At 46.6% G+C, this 20,239-nt stretch overlaps 1 protein-coding gene across 4 annotated transcripts in view; it reads left to right on the top strand.

The window, feature by feature from the left end:
- Positions 1-20,239, top strand: part of SRGAP3 (SLIT-ROBO Rho GTPase activating protein 3) — a 133,705-nt gene that overhangs the window by 64,832 nt on the left and 48,634 nt on the right. For all 4 annotated transcript variants that reach the window (XM_082322158.1, XM_082322160.1, XM_082322159.1 and 1 more), the window contains exons 2-4: positions 444-636; positions 5,417-5,579; positions 17,907-17,969. In XM_082322158.1, coding sequence (XP_082178284.1) covers positions 444-636; positions 5,417-5,579; positions 17,907-17,969 — 419 coding nt within the window. The remainder of the gene's footprint in view (positions 1-443; positions 637-5,416; positions 5,580-17,906; positions 17,970-20,239) is intronic.

Below are 20,239 nucleotides of genomic sequence, written 5' to 3'. Positions count from 1 at the left end.
GCATTTACGGTGCCAGCTTCCTTCAGGTCATTGTTGGCTGTTATGTCGGTATTCAAATGATCATTTATGAAGAAATAGTATGTTAGTTTATATGCAAAGAATACAGGATTTCAGGTAGTACTAGAAAAACTGAAGTATCATTATCTAGTTTCAAAAAGGCAACTGAAAAGCTCTCAGGGTTGGTCTCTGTGTACTTACGCAGTTGTTTATTTTGACAAAGAACAAGGTTTTAATGTGAGACTGGTGAATGAAATTCTTCAGCTCTCACTTGGAAAAAAAGTCTATTGGCTTTAGCAAGCCTTGAATTAAAGCTGAGGCTTGTGAGGGAGCCTGCTCTAGCAGTGCCTATGTGATTTGCTCTGAGACGAGGAAAGACAACCCTCCTGGCCAGTGTTTGTTGCTGACGTTGTATTTTCTTCCTCTCCTCTCTTGTGTGCATGCAGAAATCCGAACTCAGCTGGTCGAGCAGTTCAAATGTCTGGAGCAGCAGTCGGAGTCGCGCCTGCAGCTGCTGCAGGACCTGCAGGAGTTCTTCCGCAGGAAGGCCGAGATTGAGCTGGAGTACTCCAGGAGCCTGGAGAAACTGGCTGAACGATTCTCCTCCAAGATACGCAGCTCCAGAGAGCACCAGTTCAAGTAAGCAAGCATTTCCAGGGGCAAAATGGTGCAAAATGATGGGCCAGAGACTGCCTCAAACATGTTTGTTTGTAGCTGCACAGTCCGAAAGTGGAGTAAACTAAATAGCATCAGTGGTGATGTTTTCTGTCTTATCACTGTGCAGGGTTCACACAAAGAACTTCAAATGTCTTTTTCCAAGACTTTCACTACAGCATTACTCACCTGTGCTGCCCAAATTAGACTTACTATGCACTTCTTTGAGCAGTGCAATAAAAATATGAATTGGGGACTAGGAAGGAGTCAAGCCCCTTGATTTTTTTTTTTTCTTTTTTTTAAGAGGCTCGAATTCAGCCACTGATTTGTTTGTGCAAATAATGGTAGGCCCATTTTATAAACCCTGGTTTCTGTGTGTAGTCCAATCCTTAGATGTCAGAGCGCTTCACATTGCACACAGATCTGCTTACAGGCTTAGACTTGGAAGCAGTTTCTGGAAGTGTAGTTTATTGCAGTTTTTTAAAATGAAGTATGTATGTTTTCTGTGTACACACCCATACAGTGTTGAAGCTAGGCAAATCCATAGTGGAAATGTTTTGAAACAAAGCTTTGAAATGGGAAGTATGAACTGGATGCTGGAATTGTGTGAAACTCAAACCGATGATGAAAATTGTAAAATCCGTGAATGTGTGAATATGTGCAAGTTTTCAAAAGCAGTCTCTTTTCAGTTTAACCACACTCTCAAGCTTGGCTAAAACAAAAAAGATCGGGGGGGGGAGGAAAAAAAAAAAAAGAAAAAAAAAAAAAGAGACAAACTCGAGACAGAATTTAAGCCTGGAGGTGACTGTGTTTTGTGGTGAGGATACGTAGCTTGTGCTGGTTGGTGGCCGTGACTTCAAGGCTCCTGTGAATGCCACTGTCCTGTTGCTGTTGGAGGAGCTGGTCCCTGCTCTCCAGCTGCACCCGAGTGTGCCGGGTCGGAGGTGTCAGGCTGGGCTCCGTGGGATGATGCTCAGTGTTCGCATGTGTGTGTTGGTAGCTGTCAGGGTTTTCCTGTGCGCCGCCGAGCTGTGGCCCGTAGGGTCTGCGCCCCGGGCACCAGGCAGCAGCACCTGCAGCGTGGAGGCAGATACTCGTCCTGGCTGCCTCCCGTGCAGCACATCAGCTGAAGTTCCCCACCTTTGCCTCCCCTGGCCGTAGCATTTGTCTCTCTCTCTTCTTCTGACAGTAGTGTCCATAGAATACTCTCTCAACTGGGATTATGCCCTTTGCTTAAGGTGAAACTAGTGTAATTCAATTCAATGGCCAAAGACTGCAGCCGCTGTTTCCTTTCCCACAAAATTGAGGGTTTTGCCTGTCTGGTGCACTTAGCCTTGCTAGCCCTGGCTCTTTACAGTCGTCTTCTCTGTAACCCCTTGTGATTTTTTTTTTTTTTCCCCCCTGTTTCAGCTGCAAGAGCAGCGATTTCTGCTGTTACATTACTCAATCTTATTTATTCCGTATTACTAAATTCCATTTAATCTGTTTACTCGGTCTCTCTAGTGAGCAAGGCTTTACTGTTGTTTTATGCAAAAGTCTGCTGAAAATGAATTGCCATTCAAATGCTATCTGTTCTTTTTGCATCTGCCTGCTGCTTGTCAGTTATGTGGTGCCTTATCATGCATTGGGGATAACTGTCCTGGGGAAGGAATTGGCCAGTTTGGGCTCGGGAGGGTGCTCTTCTTCAGAGGTGGAGCCCAGGAAGGCTCGTTTGTGTGTGTGTCTCCCATCAGCTGAGAGCAGTATTGTGGCACTGCCATTGCTTATTGTGCTTACAATATTGAAAGGATGCTGTTGTGCAGTATCTACAGGTAACAATGATTCTCCACCTCTATAAAACACCTGGGCACAAGTCCCTGGTGGTTTGTAATGGTATTGATAGTGTTAATAGGGTCAGCTTGCTTTCAGTGCACACTCCTGCTGAGTCCTCGGTGCCTCACTCCATGTTGTGAGAGACTCCCTCAATATATTTTTCTTGCAGACTGCTTTGTACCTGCCCTTTATTAGGTTCATCTGCACTGCTTCCCCAGCCTGATCATGAATGTCATTATTCTGATGAGGCTTTTGACACTTAAGAAATAGGGTATCTTCAGCTCTTCCTTTGTCCCTGTGTAGCCATGTGCAGCAGGCTGTGGCCCAGCCCTTAAGAGTAGTAATTGCTGTGGTGCTGCTGCTGGGCTGTTCATGGTGATTCCGGGTTGACAGACTCATTCATGCTTTTATACGTGGTTGCTTTGTCTGTATGTGTGTGCAGAGATTTTCTGGAGTCACCATGTCTTCCTCTCCATGGGTTCAGTGGTGAGGTGGGCTGCACCGGCCCCGGTACCATGGGTGAGAACATCTTGGATGAGAAGGAGTACGTGTGTGAAGGCTTTGGCTGCACAGTGTAGCTGTAGTGAGCGTGGGCTAACTTTCTCATTGCAGGACTTCATGGGAAGGACACTCTTGTTTGAGCACAGGGCGTCTGAGGCCCATCTCCATCATGGCTGTGTTACCAGCACTGTCGGTGCATGCAGGCTGCTGAGCCCGGGTGCGCAGCAGACCTGACTCCTGTGTGGGCGAAGCAGTGGGTGCTCCCTGGACAGCTTGTACGTGTCTTTAGGTGCAGGGGAGGGAGAAGCCTCTGGGGCTTGAACACGTCCATCAGGCACGGCTGTCGGCACGTGGGGCGACCTGCCCAGGCAGCATGGTGGCAGGGGAGGTCTCCACCGAAAGGGGCTGTTTCTCTGGAGCCAGCACGTCTTGTAGGAAAGCATTGGTTTGACCAGAGAAAATGGTGTAGGTGAAATGTTTGGAACCAATCACTTGGCTGCCTCATTTAGAGGATCTATCTCAAAGTGTCTCAGTTGGACTATGTGAAACATTTTGTTTCAGTTGTATCATTTCTGGAAATTTTTATTTACTCTTGATTAATTTGCCTTCAGTACTAAAAGCAGTACATGGAGAGCAGTGCAGCTTTCTCTCAATGTTGAGATGGAACATGTCAAAATTAGTTAAGCTCTAATCAAGTGCGAAATGTTTGCTGAAATTTCCCTCGAAAGAGAGTTTTTCTGACCACCTCTGGCTTCCAGGTGAGTCAGGGTCTCGGGATGCCCCTCGGCAGGGTCTCGCCCAGCGGAGCCGGGTGGGGACAAGCTCCCTCCGAGGATGCTGCATGGCTCCCGGCGACTCTTCAGGTCACCCGCCCCGATGCCTGCTGCCGCTCACGGCAATCTCTTTGTTGTCTGCAGCGTGAGTTGGATTAAGACCATCGTAAATATTCAGCATACATGAATGTATTCATGTTGTGCACAGACACTTTGTGTTAATGTTGGATGCAAAACATTTTCTCCAGCACTCTTTAGTGGACTAAATGCAGTACAACAGATTGTGTGGCAAACGGGCTCTTTCTGAAATGGAAGTGACAGCCATATTAATAGCGCAAAGTAGAAGAAAGAAGCAAAACTATTTCCCTTGCAAAGCGTTGAAGGGATCTCTAGGGATCTCTCTTCTGTAACCACCTTCCAGAGCACCCAGTTTGGGAAGGGTCTAGTTGGAGGTCTGATTTGGTATGTGTGCTCGTGCTGCTGGACGTCCCTGCGGGGAAGCGCTTGAATGGCTGAAAGAAACTCTGAAAGAGGTTCCTGGAAACTGGAGCCGGGCCGCAGATGGGTTCCCAGCCCAGCTGGGGCAGGGGACCAGCTCTTGCGTTGCCTATGGCTGACTTGCACGTTTTCAGGTCCTTCAGAGCATTTGCCCCGAGTATCTCCACTGTGTTACTGTAATATTGCTAACTGACCTTTTGCAGACCACACCTTTTTAAAGCATAGGTAAGGAGCCCTGGACCAGAAAGTGCACTGGGTGCCCCAAGAAGTTGAGGTAGGGCAGAAAAACCAAGCTGTGTAGGGCAGATTGTGTACTAAGATCCATATATATATGTGTGCTGAGTGAAGCGCAGCGCTGTGCCCAGGATTAGCATCAGAGCATCCATCTCCCCTGTACAGAAAGCCTCTGTCCTGCCACCGGCAGCTGTGGGAGGCTGGTAAATAAGGACAAAGCTGCAGGAGAGAGCAGCTTGGGGCAAAGAATGGGAATTCCTTGGCTTGATTGAAACCCTCATGTATAATATTTAGGCTGGGAGCTTCTGTGTTGGCAGAGATATTTAAGCACCTTTCCTGCACTGAAGAGGAGGTGCCACTGTGGTCAGCTGGTGGGCAGGTAGCCGTGTGTCTGAGCATGGGGTGTCTGCCGGGTTGCCCCGCCATCCTGCTCGGGGCAGTAGCTCTGGGCCAGCATCTGGACCTGCACCGATGACCGTGCAGTGTCCGCCAAAAGGATGTGGCTCTGAGCTGGTGGAGAGTCCGTGGTGTGCCGGTCGCCTTCATCGCAGAGCTGCACTGCTGCCCCAGGCGACTGCAGCCCTGGGAGCGGGAGGCGAGGGGTGGCAGCAGCAGGAGATGCTGCGGCTGGGTGTCCTCCCTGCAGGGCGGTGGGGACGGCGCTGTCGGGAGCAGTTTGGCAAGAGGAGGCTGTCGTGCTCACAGCTGTGCGCTGGAGAGGCCGGCTGGCTCTCCTTGGCCGGGCGCTGCAGTGGTTTCTGGGGAGAGGAGGCAGCCGAGAGGAGCTCACACACTTTTCTCTGGGGTCACAACAGATTCTAGGGGATGTAAGTGATGGAGGAAGGCAATGTTAATATGCTGATGGCATTAATTTGAAAATTACATGTCTTTTTGACTTGTTCGCTTGACCTTTTTGATTTTTTTTTTTTTTTTTAACAATTCTCTAGGAAAGATCAGCACCTGCTTTCCCCTGTGAACTGCTGGTACCTGGTTCTGACGCAGACCCGGCGAGAGAGCAGAGATCATGCCACCCTGAATGACATCTTCATGAACAATGTCATTGTCCGGCTGTCGCAGATCAGTGAGGATGTCATCAGGCTCTTTAAAAAGGTAACCAAAGCAGTGATGGAGAGTTCTGCTCAGTGAGGATCCATCCTTGCATTTTAGTCTGAAAAAAGAAGCTTATTGTGGACTTCTACACAACTGTGCCCCCCCCCCCCCAAGTATAAAGAGGTACAAAAAAGCTGACATTGTTAAAAAACAGAGAAAGGTAACAAGGCTTTCTAAGAAGTACACATCACAACTTAATGAGAAGACTAGAGAGGAGTTTGAACTCTGGACAGTGAAAATGTGAAACCATAGTAAGGCAGGCCAAATAAAATTCTCAGAGACAACTTGCTAAAGACATACGGCTAACAAAAATTTCTCCAAAATCACAAGGAAGAAACCTGCCACAGGGTGTGGAGGGGGATAGATGGGCGAGGTGCAAAAAGGCTATGAGGTAACAGCCAAAGGCCAACTGGCTTCTTTAGCTTGGTACTCGTTATGGAAAAGCTTAGACTAGAGATTTTCTTGGGGGGGCTGTGGTGTTACCAACATGAGGAACCTTATCCAACTGAATTGTCATTAGATGTTGCAGGGCAAATTTGTACAAGGGATTATCACTTACAAGTCTTTCCAGATAATATTTATCTAGGAATTTTAAAGAAACTGAGATGTAAAACTGTCAAGTAACTAGCAGTGAAGTGTGACCTGGTGCTTAACCTGGCATCAGTGCCAGAGGAATGAAAGGTGGAAAACATGATGACTTTTTTTTAAAGGCTCCTGGAGGGCTTCAAAGAAGAGGTCAGCAATCTGACTTTAAAAACAGACTTGTTGGGTGAAACTTTACTAAAGAGCAGAATGACAGGCATGTAGGCAGATACAAGAGAGGAGTCAGTGTGGCTTTCTTAAGAGAAGAATCATGCCTCATAAATCTAGTGGAGGTATTTCCAGGAGCCAGTCATCATGTGAATAAGTTGTCACAGTACCTTCAGTGTCTTACAGGCTTTGAAAAAGGTCCCTCACTGAAGTTCTTAAAGAAAAGAAGCTGTTGAAGAATAAGGAGTGGTTGTTTTGTGGATTAATGACTGGTTGAAAGACAGGGAACAAAGGGAAGGAGAATTTCAGTGGAGTTCCTAATAAATTATTTGGAGAAAAAGATGAATAGTAAGATGACAAAGTCTGCTGATGATACAGAATTATTAACGATAACCAAATTAAAAATGAGCATCAAAGACTTGCAGGAATCTCGCAGTCAGGTGGACCAGGACTCTTCAGTTGAAAATGAGGGGGGAGTGTGTAACTTGTAAGAGCATGAAAAGTCACAGGCAGTTTGTAGGAAGTGAGTCGGAATGAGGACCTCGTCGTTCCTGCTAACGTGGGCAGTCAGCAGGCACCGGGCAGAAAGAGAAGGTAAAAAGGAAAGACTTCTTAACATCACTAATACTATATATATTACATTACATTTGCAATATTATGTATAATGCTACATATTTGTTGCCTCATAGCGTGTTTTTGAAAGACAGACATGTAATCTAAGTCCTCAGACAGTCGGACAGACGTGAAGGAGTGTTCCCTATCAGCAGCTGCCCAGCCCTGCTGCCGGCACAGCTTTGGGCTCGGGAATCGCGGTGCCGCAGCTCGTGACATCGTGAACGTGCTCAGTGGCATCACTGGCCCTCTTCCTCCACTTCTCTTCTGGGCTTTTGCTACTGGCTGCCCTCAGGGATGCTGTGCCAGGCTAGGTGGGCCTTTCGCCTGCTTTTATGGTTCTTACGTTTTTCTTAATTTGTATTGCTTGTTTTCAACAGGGGTAGCTGGAGAACTGCAGTTAGCGAGCAGCGTGAGCCCATTGGGATGCTTGCCTCTCCAAACAGGAGAAGGCCTCTCAAATCAGTGGTTATCTTAGCCCAGCTGGAGAATAAATTTAATATGATATTTTTATGGCCAGTTTCCTCTAGTTTGTAGATGTGACCTAGAAATTAAACTGCAAGGTCAGGTTTGGATTTGCTGATCTGATACAGGACATCATCCCTTTTCCTGTCCTGGCCTCCAGAAATTGGACAGATTTGGGATATTTCAGTTAGTTCAGTTCTAAGTCGGTCTCAAAATCTCCCTCCCATTTGCATTTTACTCTGAACCCGGTTTTGAGATTTATATTAAGACTATCCTAGGTCTGTGAACGGTATGTCTTATTTCGAACCATAGGACAAATCCAGTCAACATTCAAACAAGGGCATAAATAGTTTGTTTGAAGTGTTTTTCTTGTAGTAAGTCAATCCTCAGCCAGCAGAAGATGATAAAGTATGTCATCCATTCAGCAGAATTATTTCTTTGTGTTTGCTTTTTCCTCTGTCTCTCCCTCCCTCCTCTTTTTTGAATTTAAATTTTAACTTACACAATGCTTCTATTCTATAGAAGTTATTGCTCCTTGTTTCTCCCTCCCCTGTCTTCTGCCAGGAGAGGTGAAGTAGCACTGACTCCATCTGCAGCCTGCCAAAGCCAGCACCTGCTTTTAATCAAAAGAAGGCTTTGCAGTAGAGTTGTGGGGATCTGTGATTTCACTTGCATTTGTCCCTTGAGGTTTAAATCGTAGCAGCACTCACGTGTCCCTGGAAATAATGCTCAGCTAAATCATGGAAAAGGCTTATTTTGTGTCATCATTTGCCCTTAATGTGGATGGGGAGGCTGACACTTTTGAGGATATTCAGGTTATTTATTTTTCTTAACCTATTGCACACTGTGCCCAAAAGGGGATCTGGGGCTGCGCTTCCCGCTTTGCAGCAGTGTTTGGTGAGAAGCCTTAGGCACATGTGTGGGAATATGAGCATCCTGGTAAAAGGCTTTTTAAGACATCCAGTCCTGCCTTGCAGCTGGTACGAGATTGCTCAGAGGAGGTATCTTTCACTATTTTACACAGTCTGGTTTTGAGTGTGATGAGTAAAGTGCCTGAAGCATTCCTCCTGGGGAGACGGTACTGTACAGGACCATTGGGCAAACAAACCGGCTCCAGAAGGGTTAAAGGCATCTGCAGTTGTGGTTCAGCTGTTTGGTTTTGTTGTAGATTGCTCTTTGATGGTAAATTAGGGTAACATTTTTTCCAGAGATGTCACTTTTAATTCCTCCCATCTAGAATTTATTAATGGGTTGTGACATGCTGCGGATACACGGAGGAACTGGAAGGTTTTGTGTTTTGTGCTTTCATTATGTAAATGTAAACAATCTCAGCAAAGAAGCTGGGACCTACTATCTGGAGTATGAGGATGTGCATAATTGAGAAGCAATTGATCAGTGCGGTGGTAATCTGCCAAGAAAGATGCTGGGTGCTGAGCTGCTTCTCCCCTTGGCTTCCCTGGGTACGCTTGGCCGCAGTGGGGGTCGTTCGTCAGTAAATTGGGGCATTGAGTTTTGTTCATCTCCACTGAAGCGTTTTGCCCTCCCGCTGACCAGCAACATACAGACCCTGGCGTTCGGCCGTGCATTGCTCAGATTCACCTCTCTCTGTGGCCGGCCAGAGAGCCTTTTGGCTTACCCAAATCCAAGAGAGAGGGAAAGTAGGAGCTAGCGGGGATTGAGTTTTCAGTGTTTGAGTTGGAGACATTTGACTGAGCCAACTCCAGGTCTGACCTCACCTCAGCTGAGGTCAGCGATGGCTTGCACTGGCCTCAGCAGCAGGGCTTACCGGAGGTATAAGTTGATTATCAAAGATAGAGGAGAAGCTAGATTACATTTCTTGAATGATTGGCACACCTGGTTTTGCAGGCTGTGGTCCAAGCTGGGGTCCCTGCTCTGGCTGTGTTTGGTGACAGGGCAGCTTTGCAGGGTGTTTGTGAGCCGCAGTTGCTCCTCCGAATTGTAGCGGTGCCTCGAGGCTGGTTGTTCTGCTCCCGGGGAAAGCCGTGCTCTCTCCAGAGCTGAGGAGCTCGTGTCGCACGGCTGCGGGGTGAGCTGCGGGTTGGTGGCTCAGCTGAGGCTGGTGACCCTTGGGTCCAGGAGTTTGCCATCTTCTGCTTGTGGATCACTTCCTTTTTGGCTTAATTAGCGGCAATTTTGTTAGCTTTGAAAGTGAGGAGGAGGCCCTGTTGGGAGAGATGCAACTCCTCCTCTCGTTGTCCGTTTCTTTTTAATATCAGCGAGCATTGTGAAATGGAGGAGAGCAGACTGTGGCCCTCAGGGAGCTGAATTGAACTGCGAGGTGCAGAAGTCTGCACGGGACTCAGCAAGGGCTAGCTCCTCGGGATGGTGATGGTAGGATTTTGGGTTTTGATGAGGTTTGGTGGGGTGGAAAATGAGAGATTTTCTGCAGCCAGGCTTTTAAACTCCTTCTCCCTGAGAATTTTAATAGAGTCAAAGAGAATTTACAAAGCCAAATGTTATGTTGGTAAGTAAATGTACATCACTAAAATCAGTGGATCCACTTTGATTGTCCATAGGCACTGCGGGCCATATATATCCAGTGTCTGAGCCGATTGTTTGGCTCAGCATACCCAAAAGGGAGAAACTCCGTTTTTAGGGAAATAACATAAGTTACTTATGAAACATTGTTTACCCAAAGTACGTATGTTTTTAGCAGGGAGGGGAAAAGTTGTTAGTAAGGTGGTCCTGATATGCAGAAATAGTTTGGAATCCCAGGAGAACAGAAAACTAGAATAAGTTGAAAAAAAACCACTGTTGAAAATAAAGAATGAAACTGTAGGCCTGAAGTCATAGTTAGGAAAAAAACACGCAAAGCCAAGAAAGGAAATGGGTAAAGCTTATAATGAAAATACAAGAGATGGGGATTGAATTCGTGAAATTGGCAGATAGAGGAATTAAATACAAAACCAACAACTTTTAAGTGTGTGTTTGTATAAAATTTATGCATCAGTACCCTTAATGCACATATACATATGTGCATATTGAGTGTATTTGTGTGCCTATGTGTGCTACTCAGTAATTTAGTAATAAAGCGGTACATAAAATCATATGTAGACAAATGTTAAGGGATGCACATAAGGAAAAGCAACTTTCCAACTTGGATGCGTAAGGCTGGGCTCTGCACTAAATTTGGGATGAGACGTGGAGTTAAAGCATCAGCTCAGCTCAGCACTCCCTAGCAGTAAAAAAGGAAATAAAAAATTAGGAATTGCTGGGAACAGAGCAGAAAACATCATTAATCCCCTGCAAATCCATGGATCCATGGCATGCCCGCAGCTCGAATCCTGTTGTTTTTCTTTCTGCTCCTTCCCTTCCAACACTTCCACTGTGCTTGGTGGCATCAAGTGACAGCGTCTCTGTGTTGTGACGCTTACATCGTCACTTAACGGGGCATGCTCGGTTGGGATGGGGTCAGGCAGCAGCAAGGGGTTTGCGGTGCGTGGGGGGAAGGACTGCAAGCCCAACATGGTGCGTAACACGAGGGGTCTGGCTGGCAAGACCTGGCCCTGGGGTGGGAGCACAGAAGGCATCCTCTGGGGACGGGAGCTGACAGGGGTTGTCTTGCTCTGTGATGGTGCCATGTCCCCCAAGATTGTCACGGGTAGCGCGGATTTGGGAACAGAGGCGGAGATCTCTGAAGAGAAGAAACCTGCCTGTCTGCAGGACAGTCTATAGATGGTTTTGGCATCGCTTGTATTTAAGCACAGTGATAGATGTCAGTAAAGCAATCAACAGCCCTTTAATTGGCCTTTCAGGTATTTTTGAATCGTATCCAAAGGAATCCCAGTTATAACTGTGGAAACTTGTCCCCTTCTTGAATAGCTGCAGAAAAAATGTACTGAACTATGGGATTCATCCAAAGGTGGTCTCGAGGCAGAGCGTGGCGATGCTTGTAATTGGTATTTGTAAAGGCAGGAACCATTTACAAAATGTGAGTTGAATCTGGATTTGGACTTTGATTTTTTTTGTTACAAAGTGGGCAGTTGTTCTCATTCAGTGATTTGTTTTCTTTCTTCCCCTTCCTTTTCTGCCTTTCCCAGATGTGGAATAGAGGAATTCCTGGCTTTGGTGATCTGAATACGCGAGGGTATGATTTGGCTTGCCCTCTGAACTCATGTTGTTCAGCTGAACCTCTGCGCACTGAAGCCGTGTAATTTTACACAGCTATAATCGAACGCCCCCACTTGTATTTTATCCCAGCAGCTAAACGAACTGTGCATCCTTCTTCTCCAGACAATGCTTCAGACTTCAGAATTTAACATATTGCTGCAACTGAGAGCTCCAGCTGCATCCCATTGGTGTGCATGATGTGAGGGCAGGAACAGCAGTGCAGATTGGGTGTTTTCCTGATACCTGGCCCTGCTTCCATGACCCTCTAATCCGAAGCCACAATATATATATATATATATGGCAGTTTTCATAATGGGAGTTTGCTGGAGCCTAGAGGCCCAAGACCAGTGTATTTCATTAGTGATGCCGAGGTGGGGGGAGCCCACAGGGATATTAAATGTGTCTCAGCATCTTTATAAAAAGACCCAGTAATGATATCATTTACTTATTGCACTGGCTGCGTATAGTTGCAGTGACAAAGGACAAAAGTGACAAAGGACAAAGTCTTCTAGTGGCTATGGCTTCTTGCTGCTCAGAAACTACTATTCTCCAAAGCAGGGTAATAAATTTCTGCAGAGAGATTTTTGAGTTGGGCACAATGTCATCTGGAGACCAGGAGCTGTGTATCCACGCTGAAAGAAAAACACAGATGTTTGCCACAGAAGTGCCACGGTGTCACTGGTTAGATAGTTGCGGGTGCCTTTGGGGTACATGGTCAGCATGGTTAAAAACGGGCCAAGAAATCCTTGTGTCTCCTACTTTGAATCTCTCAGTACAAAACATGAAAGATGGGGTGCATCTTCTTCTGCTGTGTATTTGAGTTGGTTCTCTGGACTCGTGGAGAGATGGGCATGTCTGAAAGCCCTCTGGTCTGTGGTAATGCCTGCCCTGGGATGGGGTGAGTTTCGGCTGTCCCGGTTCTTTGCAGCATGCACAGGTAGCTCAGCTGCAGGCGTCACATTGCAGACATCAGACTAGGGCCAGCGAAGGCCATGAAAACCTTCGCTGTTTCTCTCATTTTGTTTGCCTCGGCATGCCGGGTCTCTCAGTTGATGCCCAAGATGGTTTCCATCAGAAAAGCATTCACAAGTGCCGGGAGTGGCAGACCAAGCCAGCCAGAGGAGGCTTTCTGAGCTGAGACTGCTTTGAAGAGGCCAGGGGCTGAAGGCAGTTCAGAGTGGCTCTGGGTGGCTTCATTTCGGTGGTGGCTCAGCCTGCACCTCCTCCTCACGGTCTCCCCTGGTGTCGCACATGGCTTGAAAGGCGAGTGGTTTGGCGGGGGGGTACAGACCTGCAGGAACTCAAGAGTGAAAATTGGGTTTGACTCTCCAGCTCTCCCTGGTTCTTCAGCACGGCTGCCACCAGGACTGCTCTGGAGGTGGGCTGGGGTTTGAGGGACTGCCCCTGCTCGCTGCCAGCCCTTGACACTGACATTGAGGTAGATGTGGTAAGGTGAGCTTGCAACTGTGGAATGCAGGGAGCGTGTGGCCTCTGTGCTATTGACTCCTCTTTCCCAGCTGAAGCTTTCCTGGGAAATGTAGGGCCTGGAGGCAGAGTGCTGATTGCTCGCGTTGAGGAATGGTGTCCTGTCAGGGAGTACCGCGGAACTGCGCAGATATTTAGGGGTGTCATGGAGCTCCTGCAAAGGGGTGCTGCGGCAGGGGCCTGCAGGCAGGTTGGGGAGCTCCGCAGGCAGCGCGGGGGACCAGCGTCCTTTGTCCAAGCATCCCCAGCCTGTAGCTTAGCCTGTGCAATTGAAATGAACAGCCAGCCTCCCTGCCTGCTCTGGCAGACAGGCAAACCCCATTAATGAGGAAAGTAGAGGAAGAAAACTCAATGGGGCAAATTTCCCTGGAGCTTCCAGTGTGAGTCACGTTCCTGGCGCAGGAGGAGATTATCAAGGCAAGTGTGTTAATGTTGCTAATAGGCAATAAACGGAGATGCTAAGATATGTCACTGCAGAGATCTGACTTGATCTGCTGTCGGAGTGGGTCTCCGTCACCATGAAATCTCACAGCGCATCCTCCTGGTGGAGGCAAACCCTGGGCGAGGGACGCAGCACCGGCCCCCTCGGCCAGGCAGGTGTTATCTCCCCTTTTACCTCCTGCTGTGGCAGAAGGAAAGACATTTGCTGCTCCTTCCAAGTATGGAATACAGGAAATTATACGTTTGAGACAGAGCATTGGCTATGTCTGAAATAACCGTGCTGCATTATTCTCCAGTGTGAGATTTAATTATGTTCCGTGACAGTGAATTTAATTATACCCCATACTGCAGTGCCCTGGATGGAGATTTAATGAAGAAGTGGTGTCTGTCTGGAAGGGAGTTCTTTTCTTTGTCTTTAAAATAAGCATTCTTCGTTGCCAGTAGTCCATGTTGCTTCTTCCCCTTACTTTGTCTGTAGCAGCAGGAATTTTAATAAACCTGCTAAACTGAAGCCATTGCTATCCCAGCAAGTAACTGTGTTTTCTAGCAGGAATGGAAGGCATAAAGCAAGCGGCTAAATTGGAGTTCGGGTTTTGTGGATGCTTCCCGGGAATTGGAATGACATTTTGGCATTGTCTCCCATAAACACACAAATGTAATTTCTCTGTTGTAAAAAGGGGAGGCAGTAAACTCGGAGGAGAGGCAAGTCCTTCAGCTTCTCGCCTGCCTGCGTTTGGAAGAGGCTCCAGCATCATGAGGTTGGACACTGCCCTCTTGGATGCCGGGAGACTTTTGATGATGCTACAGGCCACTTTGGTCTCCAGCAACAGGATGCAGGGCATTTGGTGTATAGTGTCTATAATAAAATGGGTCTTTAAATGTAGTACCCACCTGTGGTCCCCCCATGTCAGTGGGACTCATGGGAACGACACACTACTGACAACTGAGCCATTTTTTGTTGCTCTATTTAGGAGTCTAAAATTAGGTTTGAAAATTATGGCTTTGTGGACTTCCCCTCTGCCGCACAGGAAATCTGGGGCAGAGGCGAGAGCTGGAGCTGACTTTGGGCCATTGCTCCTACCACAAGCCCGTCCTCCTCCCTTTACTTTGGGGAAAGCTTGGTTCGGGGCCTGGGCTTTGACTCATGACAGCAGGGTCAGCTGGAGGGGTTATGTGTGACTCTGAACTTCTGCAGGCTTGAAGCCTCTGGGTCCAAGACCCCCATTTGTAGACCCTGACTTAAATAACTCATATTCTGGATGTTCCCTTTTATCTGGGAGGGATGCATGCTTTTAATAGCTCTGTTGCTTATTAGCAAGCCACAGTAAGGTTTTCAAGCCCAGCTAGTGACTGCCGGCGTCGACGGGGAGGGGAGGGACTGGGGTTTCCAGCAGACGAGGTTTCCAGATGGCTGGGGGTACTTAGCACCTTCTGGTAACTGGCATCTTCTTGGCACCTCGCGCACATAAGAATGGGAGCAGTGTGCATCAGTCGCGCTTCTGAAGACTTCCAAATACCCTGACACTAATTCACAGATAAACTATAATCACTGGATATTCACTGAATGCAGAGTGCTTTTATTCTTTTGATTCCTTGCTTCACTCTTTGCATTCAATTCTAACTTTTAATAATATAAGGTTAAACTTCTCAAGTATGTAGGTTGTCCAGTTAGCTTTAATTAGAAGACCTCTCTGTGTCGTGGGCTTCTTTAGCTGCCTAGCCAAGAAGCTGACGGGATGTTATTTTCCCTGACTGTGTGCACAAAAATGCATGGAGTTATTTGAAGAAATTGGAAAGAAACTGCTTGTTTTTTTGGTTTGGGTTGGTTTTTTTGGGGGGGAGAGGGGGATGTCTATACTTAGTTTAAACACATCGTCAAGCTATAATAAATGTTTCCGAGCCAAGAAGATTCTACAGATAGATGTGGGGTGTAATTACAAGGGAGGGAGGAAAGCAGTGCGTGCACATCTGCAGTAGCATCATCCAACCGCTGGATTTCTGAGTAGGAGTTGACTTGGTCTGCAGCCAAGCTCAAATGTTGAGCAGCTCCCCAAGTTGTGGCCTCTCCTGTCAAATGCCATGTTCATGCTGTAGGAGGTAGGCGACTGGATCTCCTTCATCCTGCTTGGCAAGAAAAGTGAAAATACAAACTGATAATAGGATTTCAGCCGACAGGGGGGTGGAGGGAGGAAGATGTCATGAGTTTTTACACTCGCAGTGAGCATTCTCCTAATCTTGCTGAACTTTGGCTGTTGCGGTTGTGAAATTGGAAACTTTATTATATAACTGTGGTGTAGCTATTTCATAATAAAATGTCCTTTTTGAGAGAGACTTTGGTTCACTCAGGTCAGAATAGTGAAAATGAGCTACTGGAGACAAAACGGGGAGGGTGGATCATGGTCAAGGTGAACCTAACACCTGAAATATTCGCGCTAGGAAGCCCTGGTAATCTGTGTTCTGAAATATCAAAATTGATTGGAAATTGCAAGACCAGCAGAAGGTGTCTTTAATAAATCTATCAAATCAAGATTAGCGTTAGGTTAACGGTTGGAGTGTTAGCTTAATGGTTGGGCTTGATGATCTTAAAGGTCCTTTCCAACCTAAATGATTCTATGATTCTATAAAATACTGTGATACTGTATGACTGGAGAATGCAAATCTAAGCAATTCGTGTACCCACAAATGTTTATTGTATAATTTTACAGGGGAGTTAGTATAGCACTAACACAGAGCCAGCTCAGTACGGAGAATGCAATGGCCACTTACACACGTGCAGTAATGCACGCTTTGTTGAAAAATAGGCAAAGTCAAGCTATAAAGCACTTGTGGCTACGGAGCAGGCACTCTGCCAGTCTTAATGTGAAAGAAGTCCCCAAAATGGGGGAGGGCGTTGTGTGTTAGATCCACACAGTGAGTTGACTGTGGGCTGGAGATAAATACTGCCAGTGGAAAGGCAAAGTGGGATTGTCTGTAATTCTAGATTCACCCCTGTGTGTTTGCAGGATAAATAAATTAAATTGTGTGATGTTCCTCATCATGGTCTATGAAACCCAAGTTGGGTGATCCATGGACAAACATCGACCTCAAATGAAAAGGCAGCAATTCTGAAATGGCATGAGGATTTGCTGTACTGTATGTGTTCATGTTTATAATAATGCATTTTATTTTTATTAAGGATTTGTAGAAAATGAAAGGAAATAAAAATGCTAGTTTACTTTTAAACTTCACTATCACGGAAGAGGAGGCCATCTGTGTTTTGGTTGTAATGTTTAGAAATGAAAAAAAACGGAGCCCAGATGTGGATTGGCAGCCCTGTTGATGATGTCTTCTCAGCTCCCGGAGCAGGAAGGGTATTAGACAGGGTTTCTGAAGTGGTGTAAATAAGGGCCCTGGGGCATTTCTCATGCTGCAGGGCTGCTTCATTTTTTAAAATAATACATAGAATTAAAATGTACATGGTTTTGTTAACTCCACTGCAGAGCAAAGAACGGCAAGTCTCATGTTTGGCAGGGGGGCCAGGAGAGGGCAGATCTTCGAGGGGGCAGAAGGTATTTAAGATGGGCATTACCCACAGCCAGTTGTGCTGCCAAGGTCCGCCAACTTCATCGTCAGCTGAGAGGAGGATAGAAAAACCCTACAGGCATAAGAGCAATGTGAAAAATGCAGCTAGATAGCAGTGGCGTACATAGGTTGCTGGGGTTTTGTTCTCTGTGGATGGACGTGAAAGCCTTTGCTGGGGATTATCAGGATCCACTTAGGCACATGGGTGGAAGGGCCTGGAGCAAGTACTTCTGGCTTCATCAGGATCGGGTTGGTCACTTGGTTTAAGAGGAGAAGAACAATTCACTGCTTCCCTGTCCTACCAGCTTGCCAGTGTCCCCAGACTCTGTTCCTTCTGCTGGTGCCATGGTGTCCTGTAGCAGTACTCTGGCAGCATTGGAGACCTTCTGCATACATACCTTTGATCAGATAGTCGGGAAAAAAACCATCACCTCATTTCTTCTTCCTGAGTTAGAAGTGGGTATTAGTAGGGATCCTGTTCCCCCTTTCCACACCTCCTGTCTATCTCCGGAGTTTGCCCTTCGAGTGGCGTGAGGTCCTCTGGAGCCATGGTGTGCTGGGAGCATTCGGAGCAAGGGCTGAGCGTCTGCGTGCTGCTGCCGGTGCTGCCGGCACTTCACCTGCACAGGGCCTTGAGGGCAACATGCTTCTGCTGCTGACCACAGCTGAGGTTGTGCTTCTGGTAGGGTAGTGCCGTCACAGTACAGTCCACAGCATGCGCAGACCACTCTTGTGAATGCGGCTTGGAGAAAGGATTAAGATGCATATGCATGGAATATTTGGAAGTCATACAGTTTTACTCTTCCCTCCAAAATGTATTTTCCTTTCAGAAATGCATGTTCTGAGCATAACACAGTCTCAACTCTTCTTTTTGTCTTCCAGAGTAAGGAGATTGGCTTACAGATGCATGAAGAACTCCTGAAAGTCACCAACGAGCTTTACACGGTGAGTAATGAGCTGATCCTACCTTGTCTAGTCTGTGCAGCAAGGGGAACGTAGGCAATGTCATTTGTTAGAACAAAATGTCTGTTCAACATTTCAGTGACTTGAGGAGGCTCACTCTCCCTCCTGCCATCCTGCGGTACAGTCTGTTTGTTCCTCTTGCATTTGTTAGAAACATTTCACTCTTCACTGGTTTTGACGGCAGCAGAGGAGGAGTTCCCAGCGGTCCTACTGTGAAGGGCTTCTGCGGCCGCATCAGGCAGGGGATCGTGCCATCTAACTGTTTCACTTAAGCATAAATGGAGATGTTTTGGGCATGATCTGGTGCGATCCCTGGTGTCCGTAATGTTCTCACCTGTCGGGCCTTCTACGCGGTGTTGCCTTTAGGCCCCTTTCAGTTTTCACTCAGTTAGTGATTTCTACCAGGCGCTAATGGCTCAGAGGTTGTGCTCTGAGTTGGCAGTGCCAATCTGTGTCTGAAACCTGACCTGCTCATGAGTCTGGTGGCCTGTGGGCAATGGCTAAACATGACCTTCTGCTGAGGAATGCATAAAACTTCTAGCTTGTATGTGCTCAGCTTCATCTCCCTGCTCCAAGGAGCACTTTGGTTGCAGAGCTGTCTCTGTGCCTCCAGGTGAAACCGTATGCTGTTATTCAGGACATCGTTCTTCAAGCAGGTTTTCATAGTAGGGCAGTAAAAGTCTTTGTGTTGCTTCTGTCTCTTGCCCTGTAGCAATTGATTTTTTTTATTTTATTTGTGGTTTAGGATCAACAAAGCAATATAAAGTCTGTCTTGTGTTGGAAAATTGAGACGATATATTTGCTTTCTTTGGTTGTATCTGTTAATGGTACATAAATAACACTGCAGTAGGTTTATTCCTAAACAATCATTTTATTCCATCTTTTTGAAAAATAGGCTTAAACAACAGAGCATGAATGATATTATTTGCAATTTCCGCCATAAATCTTCTCTTAACAAGTTTGTTTCTGCATTGGTTGTTGAAGGATTCAGTTTTTGAGACCTGCAGTGTGGGTGGACAGCCAGGTTGGATTAAAAAGCCTGCGTGAGATTTGGGAGTGCGTTGTTGATGGTTGAATGTCACAAGCTGTGTTAGTGGTGGTGACTAATTAAGATTAATTACAACAGCAGCATGGCAGATGCAAAACAAGGAAAGGCTCGCAAGGGCTGGTCTGACCTTAATACCTGTGGCCCAGTGTACTCAGAACCCAAACACGGGACAGGAGCGTCTCCTGAGGGACATGGTTAGGTCAGTTTGAGGATCAGTTTGGCCAAGGAAGAGCATTGAGAGTAATCTTGCTCCCGCTGAGTCTGTGGCAAAACTCATCTTCACTGGAGCTGAGATTTCCCCTCATTCAGTGCTTTGCTCCCACATGCTGAGCAGAATGTGTTTGAATGGTGAAGCAGACTGGAACAGCTGGAAGAGCTTTGTTTTCTTTGAACTGACCTTGCTGCTAAGATAACAAACCAACTGTGTCATCTGGCTGGGAAGGAGCAGGGAAGAGATGCTTATTTCAGAAACAATGATGAAACATGAAGAAAAAGCAGGCCCTGTCGGGCAAACAAGATCATCTTAGATCTGTTTAGTGCAAACCAGCTCCCCTGCAGTCAACAGTCTTCTGTCCTTGAGACATCAGGTGAAACAGGCTTAATTGCATACTTGGCTTGCAGGTTGATCCAGCATGCTGGTGGTGGTGTGGTTGTCAGTCTTCACGACTGACCTGGAGCTGGTGTGTTCATTGCAACATGTTGGGTACCCAAGAGCAGCACATTCAATAACTCTGGCTGCTGACAATATCAGATACAGAATAAGGACCCCTGGCTCAAAGGACACCAAGCTGCTTCTTGTAAAACGTCATTTGTCTGCTGTCAATGCAAGGAAGTCATTTATCTTGCCTATGGCCAAGCCTTGTATCTATAGTACATCTGTGCCCTGGCTAGGCTGCTTTTTAAGCCTTTCAGAGGGGAATTGTGCACTGTGTGGAAACGATATAATTTTTTACAGGCTTCTGAGGCATTCACTGTCTCAAACTTAAGCCAAAATAACTAGATTGATTTTAATTCAGCCTTGTTGCTGTTCTGATGCAAGTCACCCTGTGGACTCTGTGTGGAAAGAACTAAACCCAAAACCCATGCTCATTTTAATTAAAAAGGAAGTAGATGACTTACATTCTGAAGTAGGAGTTGCTAGTGAACAATTTTGCACAGAAATAATTTAGCTGTGAATTAAAGCCAGCTTCATTCTTTTGATACC

The sequence above is a fragment of the Platalea leucorodia genome, assembly GCF_965183815.1.
Source record: "Platalea leucorodia genome assembly, chromosome: 9".
Lineage (NCBI taxonomy): Eukaryota > Metazoa > Chordata > Aves > Pelecaniformes > Threskiornithidae > Platalea > Platalea leucorodia.
The sequence above is the reverse complement of the archived record's forward strand: the minus strand, read 5'-3'. Positions and strand labels throughout refer to the sequence as shown.